At 34.4% G+C, this 16671-nt stretch overlaps 1 protein-coding gene across 1 annotated transcript; it reads right to left on the reverse strand.

The window, feature by feature from the left end:
• Positions 1 to 828: 828 nt before the first annotated feature.
• LOC141459865 (uncharacterized) lies at positions 829 to 15881 on the reverse strand. The gene is made up of 5 exons (XM_074139411.1): positions 15721 to 15881; positions 8528 to 8793; positions 7076 to 7249; positions 6258 to 6420; positions 829 to 5771 (listed from the first exon to the last, which is right to left on the reverse strand). Exons 1-5 carry the CDS (start codon positions 15740 to 15742, stop codon positions 5767 to 5769), a joined length of 630 nt encoding a protein of 209 aa, XP_073995512.1. The 5' UTR covers positions 15743 to 15881; the 3' UTR covers positions 829 to 5766.
• Positions 15882 to 16671: the final 790 nt, after the last annotated feature.

Below are 16671 nucleotides of genomic sequence, written 5' to 3' on the forward strand. Positions count from 1 at the left end.
TTTCCACGTATAAGTCCATTTTTCAAAGTGTCTCGTCCACATCCATGCAAAGTTCTTTAAGTTCATCGCCTTCCATTAGTTTAAATACTGCTTTCTTTAGTAAATAAAAAAATAGCTACAAAGTAAATATTGCCTCGAAATTAATTACCAATGTATCTTTTGAGATACCTTGAGGGGACAGCAAGCGCTTGGTAGGGAATAAGACATTGCCTTTGCAAATTTTTCCAAATAAATCTTAGGTTTCTCAGATCTGGTAAATATCTAGCAATATTTCAGTTTCTTAAACTCCAGTGACTTCTAATACAAAGTGGCAACACTGTCAGAACTAGGTCTAATTGTGTGCAAATAAATATTAATTTGTTGTGATACATATACATACATTTAACTTAATTTTAAAAAGAAAAGCACCCAAAGAGAAAAAAAAAACTTTTAAAACGTTTTCCTTTATTGCCCAAATATGTTATTACAATATCTAGAGAGATTTTCCTTTTTTATTGTTTTCATTTAACTTTGATAATACGTATTAAAGACAAACACTGTAATATAATTAGAGTGCAAGTTCATATATATTTTTTTTATTATTTAACAAAGTTATAAATTTAGCTATAAATGATATAGATAAAACAAAAAACAAAAAAATACTAACAAATTTGCCAATAAAAGTTTTGATATATAAAAAATATAAATTATAAAATATGAAAAAGATACATTTATATATACAAAAAAAAGTGTGCTTTCTTTAAATTTTTTTGTAATAAACTTCTCTTTAAACTTAACTAATAAATTCTAAAATAGGCTCTTTTAAATTCTGTATTGTTTCAAAAAATAGAATTTATATCATTTTGCATTTTTAAAATATCTTCCTTTAAAAGTTTAAACTATAACAACTTTTACATCTGTTTGATTAAAGGTTTTTTAAATTTTTTGTTTAAATAGGCGGGTGGTAAATTACTGGTAATTGACCTAGTAATTAGAACAAGTGATAAATAATGTGAAATAAAGTAAATCCTATCAAATAGTATCAGTTCTCAATCTTTATCGCGTCACGTTTCAATCATTAAGTTCAAAAATGGACCATAACGTCAAGTCTGGAGATGGTAAATGGAGTTGTAACTAAACTGAATCTGAATACATGTTTAGGACATACTAATCTTGAATAATAAATGTTCTTGTGAGGAACTCATGTCATGACATGAGCCAAGGGCGGTCTGTCCCCTCCGTAAGGTCTGAGAACCCTGTTGCGAAACAGGCAATAAGATCTATTTTGGAGTTACTTGGAGATGAGATACTAGGCAAAAAAAAGCCTAGGCTGTCAACAGGAGTGAACAGTTCATCCACACATCGCAGAGCTTTCCCGGCTTTTATTTTGAAGCCAGTTTGAAAATCTCTGGGGGAGTGCTTTGCGGGGAGGAAATCTCGAGACACAAGAGAAATTTTATGTTAAAAAGCTTGTTCTCTTTTTGATTTTAGAATGAGAACTTCTGAAGAAGCTGGATCTATTAAGTGGTGGTGCTTGACTGTAGATGGAAGACATTCCAATACACCCCTCACTGACGGCGATGTCATAATTCAAGGAACAATCAGACATCAATTACTAGGAGTGTTTTTCCTTTGACAAGAAAAGATTTTGGACATTTTCCATCGTAATGCCTTTGGTTGTTGCCTAGTTGCACTTTTTTGACGTAACTGGTTGACTCCATTCAGTAATCTTCATAAGAATTAATTGTCTTGAGGTTACTTAAACTGATATCCAGCAATTCTTCTCATAATAAAGGTTTTTTTTAAATAGTGGCCACTTAGGAGAAGCCAAACTCTTGAATGACATTTGTTTATTAGTAATCCTCAGTCACTTTTGCAGGGAATTTAGCGTCCCAGGGGGGTATCCTAGCTTAACAACTCACGACACTCCCAGTATCCACCCACAATATCCCACAGGCTTGGCAAACTTCATTTCAATTTAATAAATACACTTTACAAAAATATTTTATTTTTAATAAAAGGAACTCTGGCACCAAAAGAAATCACTGATTGTGTTTTGTAAAGTTAGCAGCAGAGAATTCTACCTCATAGCCACTATCTTTGCAAATATAAAATCATCTACATTTGAAATAACAAACAAAATGAGTTTACACTTATCTTTCACAACATTTTAAGTTGTCTCTTCTTCAATTTAAGCAACAAAACTTAGGTTGGAACTTATGGCTTTGTCACAATCATTGAAAAAACTCAACTGTGTTTGCCAGTTTCGTAAAGGTTGAGAACTTGTCAAGTAGAGTTGAATGCAAGAAGTCGAATTAAAAAAAAAATAAATAAATAAAAATCTTTCCATTAAAGATAATATTTAAAAAAATATAGCTTTTTGTTTTGGAGTATAATCATTTATTTACAGGTAAAGAAAACAATAAAAATCTAAATTACAGTTAAGAAAAATTTTTAAATTACGTTTTGTAGCTGTGCTAATGCAAAATAAAAACCAAAATGAAATACTGCATTTTTATCACATTTTCACATTTCATTTTAATACAACACAGCTGTTGCTTCTTTTAAAAGTTTTTTTGTTTTAAAAAACATTTGTTCATTATTATTAATTTGTAACTGTTTTTCTCAATTTAAACAGGCCACAATTTCTTTCTTTTATTTTACCATATTAAAAACAACAAGCCATTAATAAAGCGTACAAATTATATTATATAGGGAGCGCTTTTACTACTTTTTTTTTAAAGGTTACATTGCACCAGGTTATATTATAAAATTATAGTTACGTGCTGGAAGTAAATTAAGTTTTCCTATTCGCTGCTATAAAAGCGTTTTAATTAAAAAAAAACAATTATCATGGTTTATCAGATATGTGTGGTTTTTGAAAATTACGTGTTCTAAAACAAATTTTGAATGTTATCAATAATTCTTCCATATTTTTTATAACAAGACATTGAAAATCATTTTGATGAACTGCTCTTGTGACTGACTTATAAATATAATTTTTGTGACTTATTGTATTGTTTCCACAAAGTAATAAAATAGTTTGAGAGATACGTTTTTTTTGTTTTTTTTTTTAAAGTTTTATTTATTTGATTTGTTCCAAATAATTCAGTAATTTTAGCATTTGAACTTTCGATTTAAATGGAGTTACTATGAGCATGCGCAATGTGTCGAGAGATATCTTTGTTTGACATTTTATTAGAATTTAACGTCAGTGATGGTCGCTATGAAGGTAACAATCGTCTTTTGAAACTTAACGATCAGGAAATTACCCTGAGATGGTAGTATCTAATTATCATCAGAAATACAGCTTACTATACTCTGCACAAAATGTCGCAACAACCTCTTATCAATACTTGCTTCTGAATTGGAATAGGAGTTTCAAAGGTGTAGGAATTAGAATAAAATACCGAATGAAGTGACTCTACACCTTCTTAGAATCGTCTTAAATCTTAGTCGTCAGTTTACCAAATGACAGAAGTGTAACCTCCAGCCTACATATGATCGAAATATGACTGTAGTCTTCGTCGACGAACTGAAACAGACTTCTTCCTATCTCTTCTGTGGGCCGCACCCTTCATAAGGGAAGGTCTATAAGACTAAAACTTCGGTTTTATCAAGATCTTTAAAGAAATGACGAATCGTTATCTCTACAGATCAAGCCCTCAAGTTAGCTGCCAATTTCAGGTCTCAGACTTTTTTCTTTACTTGGATTATCACATTGTGGTTACTTAAATGAAATGTATCTCCAATAATTGCGCATGCTGCGATCATAATAATCCATTTCTGAAAGGGACTATTCCAAGAGGGAAACCCATTTGATATTGTTGATATATCTATGTTCACTTACACTAAGGTCAGATCATTTTTGCGATCTTTTTTACCTATTTTTAAAGAAATTAACTGGTAAATAGTGTTTAATACAAATTTATAAAACCGTCACTATTTTGACGGTAACATTAAGCAACAACGTTTTTTAACCAGACCAAACAATCCTAGAAGAAAACCAATTTTAGCAACCAGGTTACTACAATTTCTCGGGTACAGCTTTATATTATATTTAATTAATAAAATTTATAAATAATAAAAAGCTAATTATCTAATTAAGAATAATGAATACTAATAAAATAATAGTTCTAAAACAAAAATTCGTGTTTACAATACTGCTTTGTTCTCTTTTTGTATTAAGAAAAAAAGAAAATATAACCTTAAGCTTAAAACCTAAAAATAAACTTTCTTCAATGTTTACATTTCCTTTTACAGCCGAAGCGAATTATATATAAGATAATTTATAATCTTTTAATGTAGGCGTGTTTTAGCGATTTGTCCACAATTAGTTCAGTTAGTTTTTTTTTCAGGAATTGTGATGTGATTGGGATTATTTTTTAAGTCGCATCAACGGTCATTGGCAACTCTTCTCGGTACAATTTCCGGACATCCGGATTTTATTACCTCGACTCAGATAATATTGTCCACTTTCCGGGTAGTTAGCTCCTCTAGGATTTGGTGACCGTCTAGGGTAAATAGATTTCAATGGAGTCGAACTCAGGAACACTAGTTCTGACGTCTTAGAGTGCATTTCTGCCCTAAGTTAATCCCTCACCTCTGCCTCTAATTGTGTTTAGTTTTATGGGATTTCTAACCTTTGTTGGAGATATCTCTGTCTCTATTATATATTCTATGCAAGAAATCTGCCTCAGTTACCATTAACTGCAACTATTTACGTAGACCAAAATCGACCATTTTTAGGAGATGAAACCTAGAGCTTCCTGCTTTGGTTGCATCACTCTCAAAATACTGACTTTTTTCTTTTTTGGTTGTCCGGCCAAAGTGGTTGGCAGAACAAACAGGTCGTTTACCAGCTAAATTGTGTGCTACACAAAAATTTTCCTTGATTTTAGAAAAATTATTAAGCGTTCATGGTTTGATTTTCATTGATTCTTAAGTAATATTTAAATTTTTTTTTTGCATTTTTACCAGGAAAGTTAAATTCTAAGAGATTATTAGTTTATAATAACAAATTTGTCTCGTTAACCTTACTTATTTATAACAGTGGTTTAGCTTCCTACCATAGATTATCTGATTTTCGTTCCAACCAAAGCGTTTTCGCGAGCTAACACCACAATTCAGTTCTCTATTTTTTTTTTATTTTCTGTTTTTATACCATTACTCAATTACCTAATCTGCTAAAACATGCCTTTTTTATAAGATTATTGGTTAAGAATTTATTTTCAAAAATATATATATTCCATAATAGCTTTATTTTTGCTTTAAATAAATAATCGTACTTTTGAACAGCACATTCAGTACTATGCGCATGTCTAAAGGAAAAGAGCTAATGCCTCAGCACTATTTTTCGCACAAGAACAAAATTTTTTTGTTTTTTTAATTTATTTTTTGCATCAAAATTATAATTATTTATTTATTTATTTTTTTTGTTTAGGCCTTCAGTGACTTCATTCTTTTGTTTATGAATTACCTTCCTTACTGTTTCTCCTAACTTGTATCTTGTTTAACCTCAAAATATTTTCAATATTTTTAGTAGAGAGAATAGATTTTTTTTTTCTTTTAATGCTTCAGACATGTTTCAAAAACTAGTTACATATAATTTTTATTTGTTTTTTGTCTAAGGATAATATCTAAAAGTTGGTACTAGAGAGTTATTTTAATGTATAATATTTATAATAATGATGTACTTTACTAGTTTACTAAGATAAGAATAATCAATATAGACCAAAAAAATTAAAGCGAGTGTGGCAGAGATGTGCTCAGGCAGGGTTAGAACTTTTAAACTGTAATCAAATACCAAAATAGACAATGTTAAATTTTGTTAATAAAATATTACATATTTTTATAATTAATAATACTAAGTTTGGTGAGTGAAATGAGGAAAAAGTCTGAGCTTTATTAGGCCCTTAAAAAACAAATTTATATAGATTCTGTGTACTTTATAAGTTACTTATCTATAAAAAACCCTTTTCTTAAAGATAAATTTATACTGAATGAACTACAGAAGAAGAACAAGAAATAGATTACGAGTTCCAAGGCTTTTGCTACGAATAATTTCTTCCACAAACAAATAATGGACGGGGATGGAAACTGTTGTAATACATGAAAAAGAATGCAAAAATAAGTGTGGGCCGACTGACCTTTGTGTCAGTTAACAAATAACTGTCTCAGTGGGCCACTACAACCTATTCTACACGCAATTTCACAATCATTAACTATGATATCATCAGGATCAATAAATAGTTATTTAACTTTATGGAAATACTAACAATTTAGAAGTCCTTTTGCCTTGCCAAGAACAGAACTGAATCCTTCGCTGGCCGCGGCAGTAGACTTCTGCGTTTCTTCTTGAACGGAGGTCACCACTTGTTCGCGTTTCTCGTCAATGAACTGATCCGTTTCCTTGAGTTTGGCGTCCACAGTGGTGCTAACCTGTAACGTGTATAGCCTAGATAAATTATTCATAACCTAAACTGGCATTTTTCTAAGCCAACTTTTTGCTCGTTTAGGCAACTCAAAAGCGGATACGGATTGTAAACAAACGGATGTGCTGATCGTGCAACTTGAATCGTTAGCTTAATAATGGAATAAAATGTTACAAAGTTATAATTAGAATATATATGTAGGTTATTTATTAAAAAAAGTTACTTACAGATTTATCAGACGATACTTTAGTAACGTATTACTAGAATTACATGCGATGTATAGGATAATGTTAGATTAATAAGTACATGCAAGTGGCCATCGAGCGATCGACCTGGGTTCTGCTGACAGTATTCGTATCGTGGCGAGATCGGCTGGCTTAATGAGAGAAGAGCTAAGTGTGAGTGAGTTAGACTCCCTAGAATAAAAAGGGGAATGATTGAGTTGTTAGGGAAAGACAGAAAAACTTGCGAGAATTTTAGGGATTAACTAGGAAAAGTGAGGTTAGAGTATTTTGCTCTACTTTTAGGTACAATGTCGGGAGATGCCACTGCCGCGACAAGCCTCAAAAAGGACCTGATTATGATTGCTGGTGGAGCCGTCTTGTCTAAAAGAAATCACCCAGGATAGTTCTAAGCGACAAACCACCGCAAAAACCGCTTACCTGTTTTATTGCACCATCAACAGCCTTCTCGACTTCTTTGTCAACGTTGGCAAGACCACTGGCTGCAGCACCACCTGCTAGCAATTTAGCGGGATCAAACGGAAGTCCAGCGGGTGCTGCTTCTCCACCAGTTGGTGTTTTGGCCGCGTCATCCTTAGATATCTCTTGGGATTTCTATTGGTATCAAACTAAATACTAGTACCAACTAAGTTGCAGGCATCACAAATAAAAATAATTGATAGCAAGCAGGAAAAAACAAAATAAATAAAATTATTAAAAAAATTACTACAGTACGGGTAGAAAAATGCACAAAACTTTACCTGATTTACACCCTAATTTTCAATTTGGGGTAAACATCGTCACATAGAAAGAAACAAAGTGTAAATTAATATCTGGGTAAATGAAATCAACTAAGTGTTTTTTGGTGAGACAGAAATGCGTAAAGTAATCTCATACATTTAAGTGTTTGGTATTGATTCATCTTATTTGGTGAATAACGAGAACAACAGAAAACAGGTATGCTTGCACTTAACATTCATTTGCTGATGATTTCATGATGATGTAAGATTTCCCTTGAGATCGCCACGGGTTTAGGCGGAACTATTTGGACTCTTCCACAGTTTAACTTCACTTCCGCCTTACTTACAGCATATTGGCTACTCATCTCTTAAGAAACCTCAGAGTGGCGTCGTTTCGGAACACGAACAGTTGGACTGGCTAGACACCGCACTAAGGGGGCGGGGAGTTAACCGCGCCACTGACCCTGGGCACGCCAGCTGGTGTTAAGCTAGCGAATAGAAGCAAAGTTACAAAAGTTACGTCAGCTCAATCTGCAACTCAATTAACACGACATCCCCATTTCTCACACATTGAATCTTTTCCTAAATTATGGTCTCAGCCAAATGATTCTTGTTGCCCAATGCTGCCACTGAAATTCAATGCAATTGCTGTTATTCCTTAGCATCTGCACCGCAACGTCACTCAATAAAACCGGAAATGTCCCGCTGCTGAATCTAATTCTCATTTTCTCGAGATTTTCTCTCAAAAGACTTCTTAGAATAATCGGCTATTCTCGGATTGCTATTGGTCAAATATCAAACAGATTATTTTACCATTGAGAGCAAAAATGATGGAGTTGAGGTAGCCTTAGCCAGTCTTAGTGGAAGTCTTGCTGGTAGGGTGTGAGGATCCCTTGGGTTTTTATCCCAGACGTACGTCTTTAAAAACAATACCAAGTGCAAATCATATTGTAGTGTACGTGATCCGTGTATTAAGAATGTAATTTTTGATCTGTGAATACTGAAGACATTTTGATGTCGAGCAAAAAAACAAAATCTAATCCAAAAGAGGAATCGTAACACACACGTGCCAAATCAATATCTGAACACCGGAAACGCCTCGATATTTACTAAGTAAAATGTCCAATCACTGAAAGACGCCAGAATACAGTACCTCGTTTAGTCCTTCTTCGACTAATTTTTCAGCGCTGGCCACCTCCTTGTCAAAGCCGTCAATGGCGGCCGCTTTGCCTTCGGTCACGATCTCAGAGACTCCGGTCTCAGCGTTCGTCTTCGTCTGCCACAGCAGGTCGCCCGTCTTCTTTGCCTGACCTTCTAACATGGCCGCCGCTGCGGCTTTCTTCTCGGCCGCCATTTCGCCAACCGAGGTCTTCGTCTTTTCGATCATTTCTTCGGCCTTGCCCGAAAGACTCTTCAAAGCTGTTTTAATGTACAAACAAACAAAAGGTAAAAATAAGTCGATCATACTAGAGATTAGCCCAAGAAGTGTACTCGTACATGCATTCACTTTTACTTTGTACATCTGTCTCAGGTTTTAGAAAACTTAGACGCCTAACGCTTATAGTATCTAACTTAAAGGAATCACCTTTGTCGATTCCCAATTCAATCAGTGCCTAATTGGACGACAGTTCGGTGGTCCATTAGCTGAAATAATTATCAACAGATGAACACTTCCTCATTGCATCATCAAAAAAGCCATCCTAACTCTTTGTAGCATGTATCCGCCTACCAAATAAAGATTTGGGCTCAAGGTCTTAGAAGAAAATCATTTTCAAATTAGATAAATGTTACCAAAAAAATAATTTCAACAAGAATGTCTGCCGCCATAGATTAATCTCAAAAATTTGAAACTATTACATCCGGTTGTGCAAAAAAATATATATATATATATTTTCTTACTGCTAACAAATTCGAAATCAAAAAGACGTTAACTCCACTTCGAACTCAAGTTTTAGAAAATTTGCCCAGTGCGAGTTTCTATAGCAATAGTAAGATATAGATGGAGGGGGGAGAATACGAGTACAGGTTGCCAACTATGGTGTTTCATGTTAATGAAATCTCCCTTTGCAAAACAATGTTTACATTTTTTGCCTGACAACTGTTGGCAACAATGGACCGACCAGTGCCAGCTGTGTTCGCCACCGAATTTCTCTGAGAATAAAACTGAATTTCTGAATTGAAACTTTTCAATTTAAATTTTAGCAAAAAGAGAGATTTCAAAACCGATCAGTTTTCGAATTCTTTATAATTTGGAGTATAAATAAATGTAGCTGTCTTTTTTTTCCAGATAAATCTAGTTAGGTTAGGATTTTAGCTGACACAATTGGAGATTACAGATTTTAAATAATACTTTTTTTTAAATTTTTCAATTGTTTAAAGTTTTATAAATGTCATACGAAAGACCTTCCGCTCTACCATCCAAAGAGATATCATGAAAATTCTTAAAGTTTAATCAGAAAGATCGAAAAGTTTGGCGTTTTGTGACAATGAACTTCTGGAGACCTGAAACTTTGTGTTTTCAAACATTTGGACGGCCTACCAGATTACTCTACCACTTTGATAAAAGAAAAAACCTACGTATCCAGAAGCAAAAATAACTTATTGATACCCAATGATGCATACAGTTGGCAGCATTGTCAACTGTATGCATATGACGTGCTCATGTTTAAACATGTATAATGAAATATTTATCACAATGAGGAGCCTATATCTACTCTGTGCGAGTGGGGGTTGGTTGATACTGTATCCCTGAAATCCAATAAAACTGGAATATTGATGAGCCCGTCAATGTTGGCGTGCAGGCCAAACAGCTTACTGCATTAATAATGGAATTCCACAGCCCCAGCAGGATTGGCAGGTATGTCGGCCTCCAGATTGTCGATATGTCGCTATAAAACTACAGGTTGGGACAGGCTCTGCATTCTGAATAGGAGTGTAGCTATAGCTGTTCTTATTGTATTATTCCTATTGTAGCGGAAACTAACCGGCCAAATTTTTCACTTCCTCTAACTAGGAAGTATGGCGATCGTGTCAAATTTTTGGAATTGAGATTTCACCGGAAATCCTGTTTTAAGGAGCCCTGGTTTTGAATCGATCTATCGAACTCCACCTTTTCCACCAGTTCAGCCAACTTAACAACATCGATTATTATTTTCCTTTAAACTTTATTATCTACTGCGCGTAAATTGTTTAACAACAACCTTTATTCAACATTATTCCTGGCACAATTCCATTAAGGGCATTCCTGAGAGCGGATGGTTGTGGCTTCCGCTAAAGGATCACTTCCTGTAGGTTAAGCTTTTAACCCCTTGAGAATTCAATTTGTATAAAATCGACTTACCCCTAAAGTGCAGTTCACTTGAAAAACACTTTTGGATCCTAAAAAAATTTCATCAAGTTCAATTCAAATCGTCACAGTTCAGGTATTTACTGAGTAAAAACGCATTTACGATTAATCGATTTCCTCTAACTTGAAATCCCATTCAATGATCGTATTATTGTATATTGACAACATGCCGGCCGAGGTGCAGCAGGAGCACTTAAGAGATAAGCCCCTTCTTGGCACTTCCATGAAGAGTCTGGTTTCTTTAGTATTTTCTCTAAATTGGCTTCAATGTTTGATCATATTCAAGTTGATCAATTACTTAGTACGAACACCAAGTTTCAAGAAAATTGAATTACGTAAACAGTGGCGAGTGAAAGTCGTGTGAGTATTCATATTGATTTAGAAAACACTAATAATATAGGTGGCAGCGTGATATCTCAAGTATTGCACTAATTTAACTAAATAGAAGGCTGTGGTAAAACAATGGGCGCCCTGTATGCTCTCATATGTTGGCCAGACTGCTCTAGATATGAATCTCTGGTAACCTCTGTTTGCTAAATAAAGGAAGCCATTGTGCTAGACTTTTGCGCCGCCCCTTTTGTTCATAAATTTTATTCATAAAATCAACTTTATATTATTAAGTTATAAGATAGGACTTTGTGCGTATTCTAACTTAATAAGTTGTAGCGAAGTCGAAGTGGTAACCCGACAAGGTTATGAAGGTTATAATATAGTCACCTCTCTCTCTTCCCCACAACACTTCGTTTAACTAAAAAACAACAACAGCTGGCCGAATTGAATGATAACCTCGACCTTGGCTTATTGCGTCTGGTCTATTCCGAATATAATTACCAACATACAGCCAGCCTAGAGAGCGTGCAGTTCCTGGGAGCGCCTTGTTATTTAGAGGCGGCACTTCGTTGGTTCTTCTGCGCCTTATTTACTCACCTCTTACTTCTGAAAGTGGAAATGATGAGTAGAATCGAATATTCCAGTTAATCGATTTTACAGTTTTTTTCTTTCTACTGCAGTGGTTTCAAAACGGAGACGAAGAGAAAAACTTACGGTACTAGCAAGAGGAAGTATTGCGGTGAAATGTCAAAATATCGATTCGGACTTTTCAAATTGAATTCTACCAACCGGAAATTCGATTTTACGAAGCAGATTCATTGAGTCCTTTCTCCGAGTTTCCTGCAGACTGAGAGAACTTTGTTCGAAGATTCAAGCGCATAAAAAGACGGTCGTGTGAGTGTGCGCTCTGTATTTTTCCTTTGCGACCGAAAACTACGTTCACTTGAGAGAAAAACCGAAATTTATTTAGAGAATTTATCAATTTAGGAATTTTCTCAGTGACATTTCCGGTGTAAAGGAAGGCAGTGACGTCACAAAAGCAATATCCTCACATCTCGTCCTACCGATGACGAGATGCGAGGATATTAAAGATGTGACGGTCACTCAAGCTTAGCCGGACCAATAATCTTGCACCGAAGTTAGCCTCCTGCCCCCCCCCCCATAGTAACAATATCGCCCGCTCACAATGCCATTGTCATTGTGTCTGTGCGAGTCTTGCACAAGCGGAGCGTGCCCATTGTGAATATCTATGCAAATCAAGGGTTTTACTCAGTTGTTAAAGTGACAATCTCATCTACTGTTGATTACACTGAACACAATATCCATGGCCTGCTGTATTTAGCTGAAATAAAACGGACAAGTATTGATTTCTATTTTCAGCAATATTCGCTAAATAGATTTTGAGTTACTATGGAACTATACGGATCTTCATCGACTAGCTGATCGATTAGTAATACGGTAAGTTTTCGACCAGGCGGTGAAGGACTATAGTTTACTTCAAAAATGCATTTTTTTCTTTTCAGCTTAGTCCTATTTTTTTTTTTTTTTTGTACAATGCACTTTAACCAACTTATTCTGCAATCAAAAAACAGTTTGATACAGGAAATGTGCGAAGATTGCTATCGCCTCTCCATTTGGCTAAAAACATTTTCCGGCCTAAAAATTGCTTTAGATTTGAAAACAATTTGAGTGGGGTGCTAGATGATAGGGATAGAGTTTCTCCACTTCTAAACCAACTTCTACAACAGTACAACGATGATGAGCAAAACGATTAACCAGTCAAAACGAAGAATTTTTTATGACATCAATATATACTCCACTTAAAAGTAAACATGACACGAATTATAATAACCTTCTTCAAAAAATTGTTGAAGAAAATTTATCGCATAAATCGATTTTGTGATCGATTAATTTCACTAAAACACTGATTGTTATATATGGTTATTTAAGTTGGTTTTATTGTAACAAATCGATACTTTTTGTAGTAGAAAGTTATTATTTTATTTCTTTGAATAATTAAATTATTTTACGATTGATTACTACTTGGTTGTTGCTATCAGCTCTAAAAATTTAAATTGGCCGTGTAAATTTTCAATTTACGTGTTGTGCGCAAGAAGGTTAAAATTTGTTATATTCTTGTTTCTATATTTTGGTTAGTGGGCTAAAAGTTATTTATTTATTCGTTAGCCGCCTCAATCGGATTAATATGATCGTATTAAAGTGAAGCCAAATAATAACTATTACACAGATAACAATCGATCAGGTTATGTTTACATTTCACAAATTATCTAGTATAAATAATAAAATCCGAGACAGGTTAGGAGTGGTAAAATGTACCTTAATAGATAGCTTTGCGAATTTACAAATTAAAAACTATTTAATATATACACACTACACGCGTATTGTTTTAGCGGAAATGAATTTTCAGTGTAAATTCCAGAAAAGTGCTGAAGCAGGATTTGTGAAACAAGTTAATAAAGTCAATAATCCATCTTTAGGAAAACGGAAGCAGCTCTGAGTAAGATGACCTGCTAATCAACTTCCTCTTACTGCAATCGTGCCAAATTTACGAACTTGAGTATTCGCTGTAAGTATATTATAAAGTACACGCTAGTAGTATAAAGTATATTATAAAGAGGAATAGATGTGGCAGTAAAATACCGAATTTTGAAGGAATTCTCACAAACTGGAGGCGGACAGAATGAATTTTCCATTTTCCTGAGATGTAATCCCATACAGCCTCTAAGCTGCCTCTAAACTTACTGTATTCATTACGTATTTGTGGATCAATAACTCTGTTAATTGTATAATTTGTTTAGAAAATGTAGTGCAGCCTATCAGCTGTTTCTATCCCTAACTCTATTAATCACGATTTACTTTGGCGAACGTAAACTAATCAGAACTCAGCTATTTCAGCGGCCACGTTGAGTTCGTAATGCGCTTATCACCGGAGCTCTCAGTCTAAGCGAAGCACAACTAAAGAGTCCTTCCCCGCTCTTCCTGTCGCAAACTATTTCAACTAATTTATAAACACTAAGGACACAAAGCGTTTACACTATAAATAGCTCTTCTCTTATCTGTGGGTCTTATTAGTTGGCCAAATTCGCTGGCTGCTAATTTAGTCTTTTTGAACGTGATGTAAAATTAGAAAATAGAAATTCCTAGCGAATGTGATCATGGCCGCTCAAATATGTTAATGCATAGTTAGTTCCTTGTTTTTTCATACTGTAATCATACATAATAACACATATGGGGATAAAGAAAAAACAGTTTTACCAACTGAAAGGACAAAATAATTATTTGAATACGCAATTTTATTTGGGGATATTTTTTGTTCCTTAAGTTGGCGATAATGGGTGTACCTTTTTTTTTACATATTGCACGTTTCACATTCAGAAAACTTAAATATAAAACAAAACTATTTGTTTACTAAAAAGGGGTAGTAGATTATCTGTTTAGAAGTGATTGTCTGCCCCTTGGCACTTGTCCATGTGGTTGCTATCACCAGCTGTGTATTAGTGGAAATTACGTATTTCACTTATATTGCCAGTTTGTAGATAATCCCCCCCTAAACCGGAAACGTGGATCTGTATCGCGACTATGTACCAACCACCTAATTCAAATAAACGATTCAGTTTTTTTTGAAAAATTGAATGATCTAAGAAGTGGCGATTCCCTCATAACAGTCGTGTGAGTGTCCGCTCCCGATTATTTCTTATAAAAACACTTTTCACAGGAAATCACCAAACATATGTTTCCTGTAAAAATGCAATATCCAAAGTCCAACTCGATGGTAGTAATATAACTCTTACCTAAAATTACAACTAACAATTAAAATTAACTGGAAAAAAAAAACAAAAATGGTTCCAATGCAATATGTAGTAGTTGTATTATTGATTCCAAATGAATGTCGCCTTGTGGAGGAATGGTTTGAGTGAAGTGCGTGATTAAGGAGGCACAAACACCATGCTAGTTCGTGAGGGAGGTCGTGAGTATCGCAAGAACTTGAAGGAGATGTTCTTTCCTACTGTGAAAAGATAGTGGTAATGTATGCGATGGGAAAAACGATTAAGTATTTAAAGTTTTAGAACGAAGTAAATCAAATTTAAGATTAAATTAAAATGTTTTCAAAATAATTTTAGCAATCAACAACTAAATTAACAATGATCAGATTATTGATTTAGATTTTTGGGCTAAATATCTCGCTCTAGTTTATTAATTTGATGACGCAAATTAATATAATTGTATTTTGTTTTTGCATAATAAATGTTACTCATAAATAATAATTGGTAGTGTACATATACATTATATACACAAGAAAGAATTGCGAATGCCAGCTAAATCGTACATAGAGGCGGCGGATATGTAACAACCCTTTCCACTAACACTACAAAAAGGGGGTGTGGCTTCCTTCGAAGTATTTCCGAAATGCGCTGTAAATAATAAAGTTAAACAAAAAATAGTGGCTGCAAAGCGCTAAAAGTTGCTTTTGAAAGCAACAACGAAGAAAGAAGAAGAAATTATTGAGTAGATTATTGTGACGTAATGGCCGGTGATGGAATAACTAAACAATATTGTTTGGAAAAAAATTATTAAAATTTAATGTATTTCTAATGAAACTTAATTAAAAATCAGATTAATTAGTAAAATTATTTGTAAAAATGACTTACCACCTCCAATTCCACCGAACATGTTTACTAAAAACTTTTATTTAAAAAAATATTAAGAAATATCGTTAAGTGAGCGTAGTGCAGTTGCCGGCTGGGTGTACAGACACAGACTGAGTAGGGGACTTAGTAGAGCCAGAGAAAGAGCCCTCTAGCGACGCTCCTGGTAGACTAGACCAGCATTCCATTCTGCGCAAACTCTGCCATTGATTTTTCCCTACTAACACATATAGAGCAGCTCGCGTGTAGTAAAGAAATAACAAACCAAGCTTTCATCGCACGGTGAACTTCACAACTTTATTAATATTATACGCTGGAGCCAAATGTTATTTTAACAACTTCCATCTACCGGCTAGTAAATAGTAATATAGTTTGGGTGGTCTTACATACGAGTTTTCGGCCAAAAAGGAAATTGTTTTAGCAAGTTTTCCGAGTTAGACAAGAACTTGAGAACACTAAACGTTGTCTTCCAACAGGGATATTGCTTGCTTCTAACTCCTTGTGCGCAATAAGATAAGTTTAAAGCTGTGATCTCGAATGTGTAAAATCAATTCAGTTACCCAAACCGATTTTGAGGAAAACAATGTCTCACGCTGCGAGTGAATATCTTACTTGTAGACCAGTGAAGTTTCACTCAAGAAGGCCGTAATTTCATCTCATCTTAAGATCGCCACTTTAAATGAAAGTTTGCTGGAATAAAAGTACACCTAAACAGAGCTGAGTTTTTAGGTAGAGCTCGAACAAGTAAGTTACCTCAGGGGCAAAGTTAAGTGATGTCACCCAAAACCTAGCAGGACTTGCCGAAAAGTGCTTTGTCCTGTATCTTTGATAAAAAAAAATTTCTGCAAGCCAAATGGAATCCTTTTAAAAGTAAGAATGTGGTATTTAAAGGAAATAGGCAAATTGTATTAACTTAAATCTAGGGGGAAATCTTGTGATTGATTACAAATGTAA

This window comes from Rhodnius prolixus, unplaced genomic scaffold (genome assembly GCF_049639745.1).
Source record: "Rhodnius prolixus isolate KJV_2025 unplaced genomic scaffold, Rpr scaffold_23, whole genome shotgun sequence".
Classification (NCBI taxonomy): domain Eukaryota; kingdom Metazoa; phylum Arthropoda; class Insecta; order Hemiptera; family Reduviidae; genus Rhodnius; species Rhodnius prolixus.

What these genes read in the sequence shown, in the direction of transcription:
- LOC141459865 (XM_074139411.1), bottom strand. Translation starts at nt 15,742, where the DNA reads ATGTTCGGTGGAATTGGAGGTG. An exon ending in GTTCGGTGGAATTGGAGGTG is followed by an intron (nt 8,794 to 15,720) that starts GTAAGTCATTTT and finishes ACATTAAAACAG; the next exon opens with CTTTGAAGAGTCTTTCGGGC. An exon ending in TTGATGGTGCAATAAAACAG is followed by an intron (nt 6,421 to 7,075) that starts GTAAGCGGTTTT and finishes TACACGTTACAG; the next exon opens with GTTAGCACCACTGTGGACGC.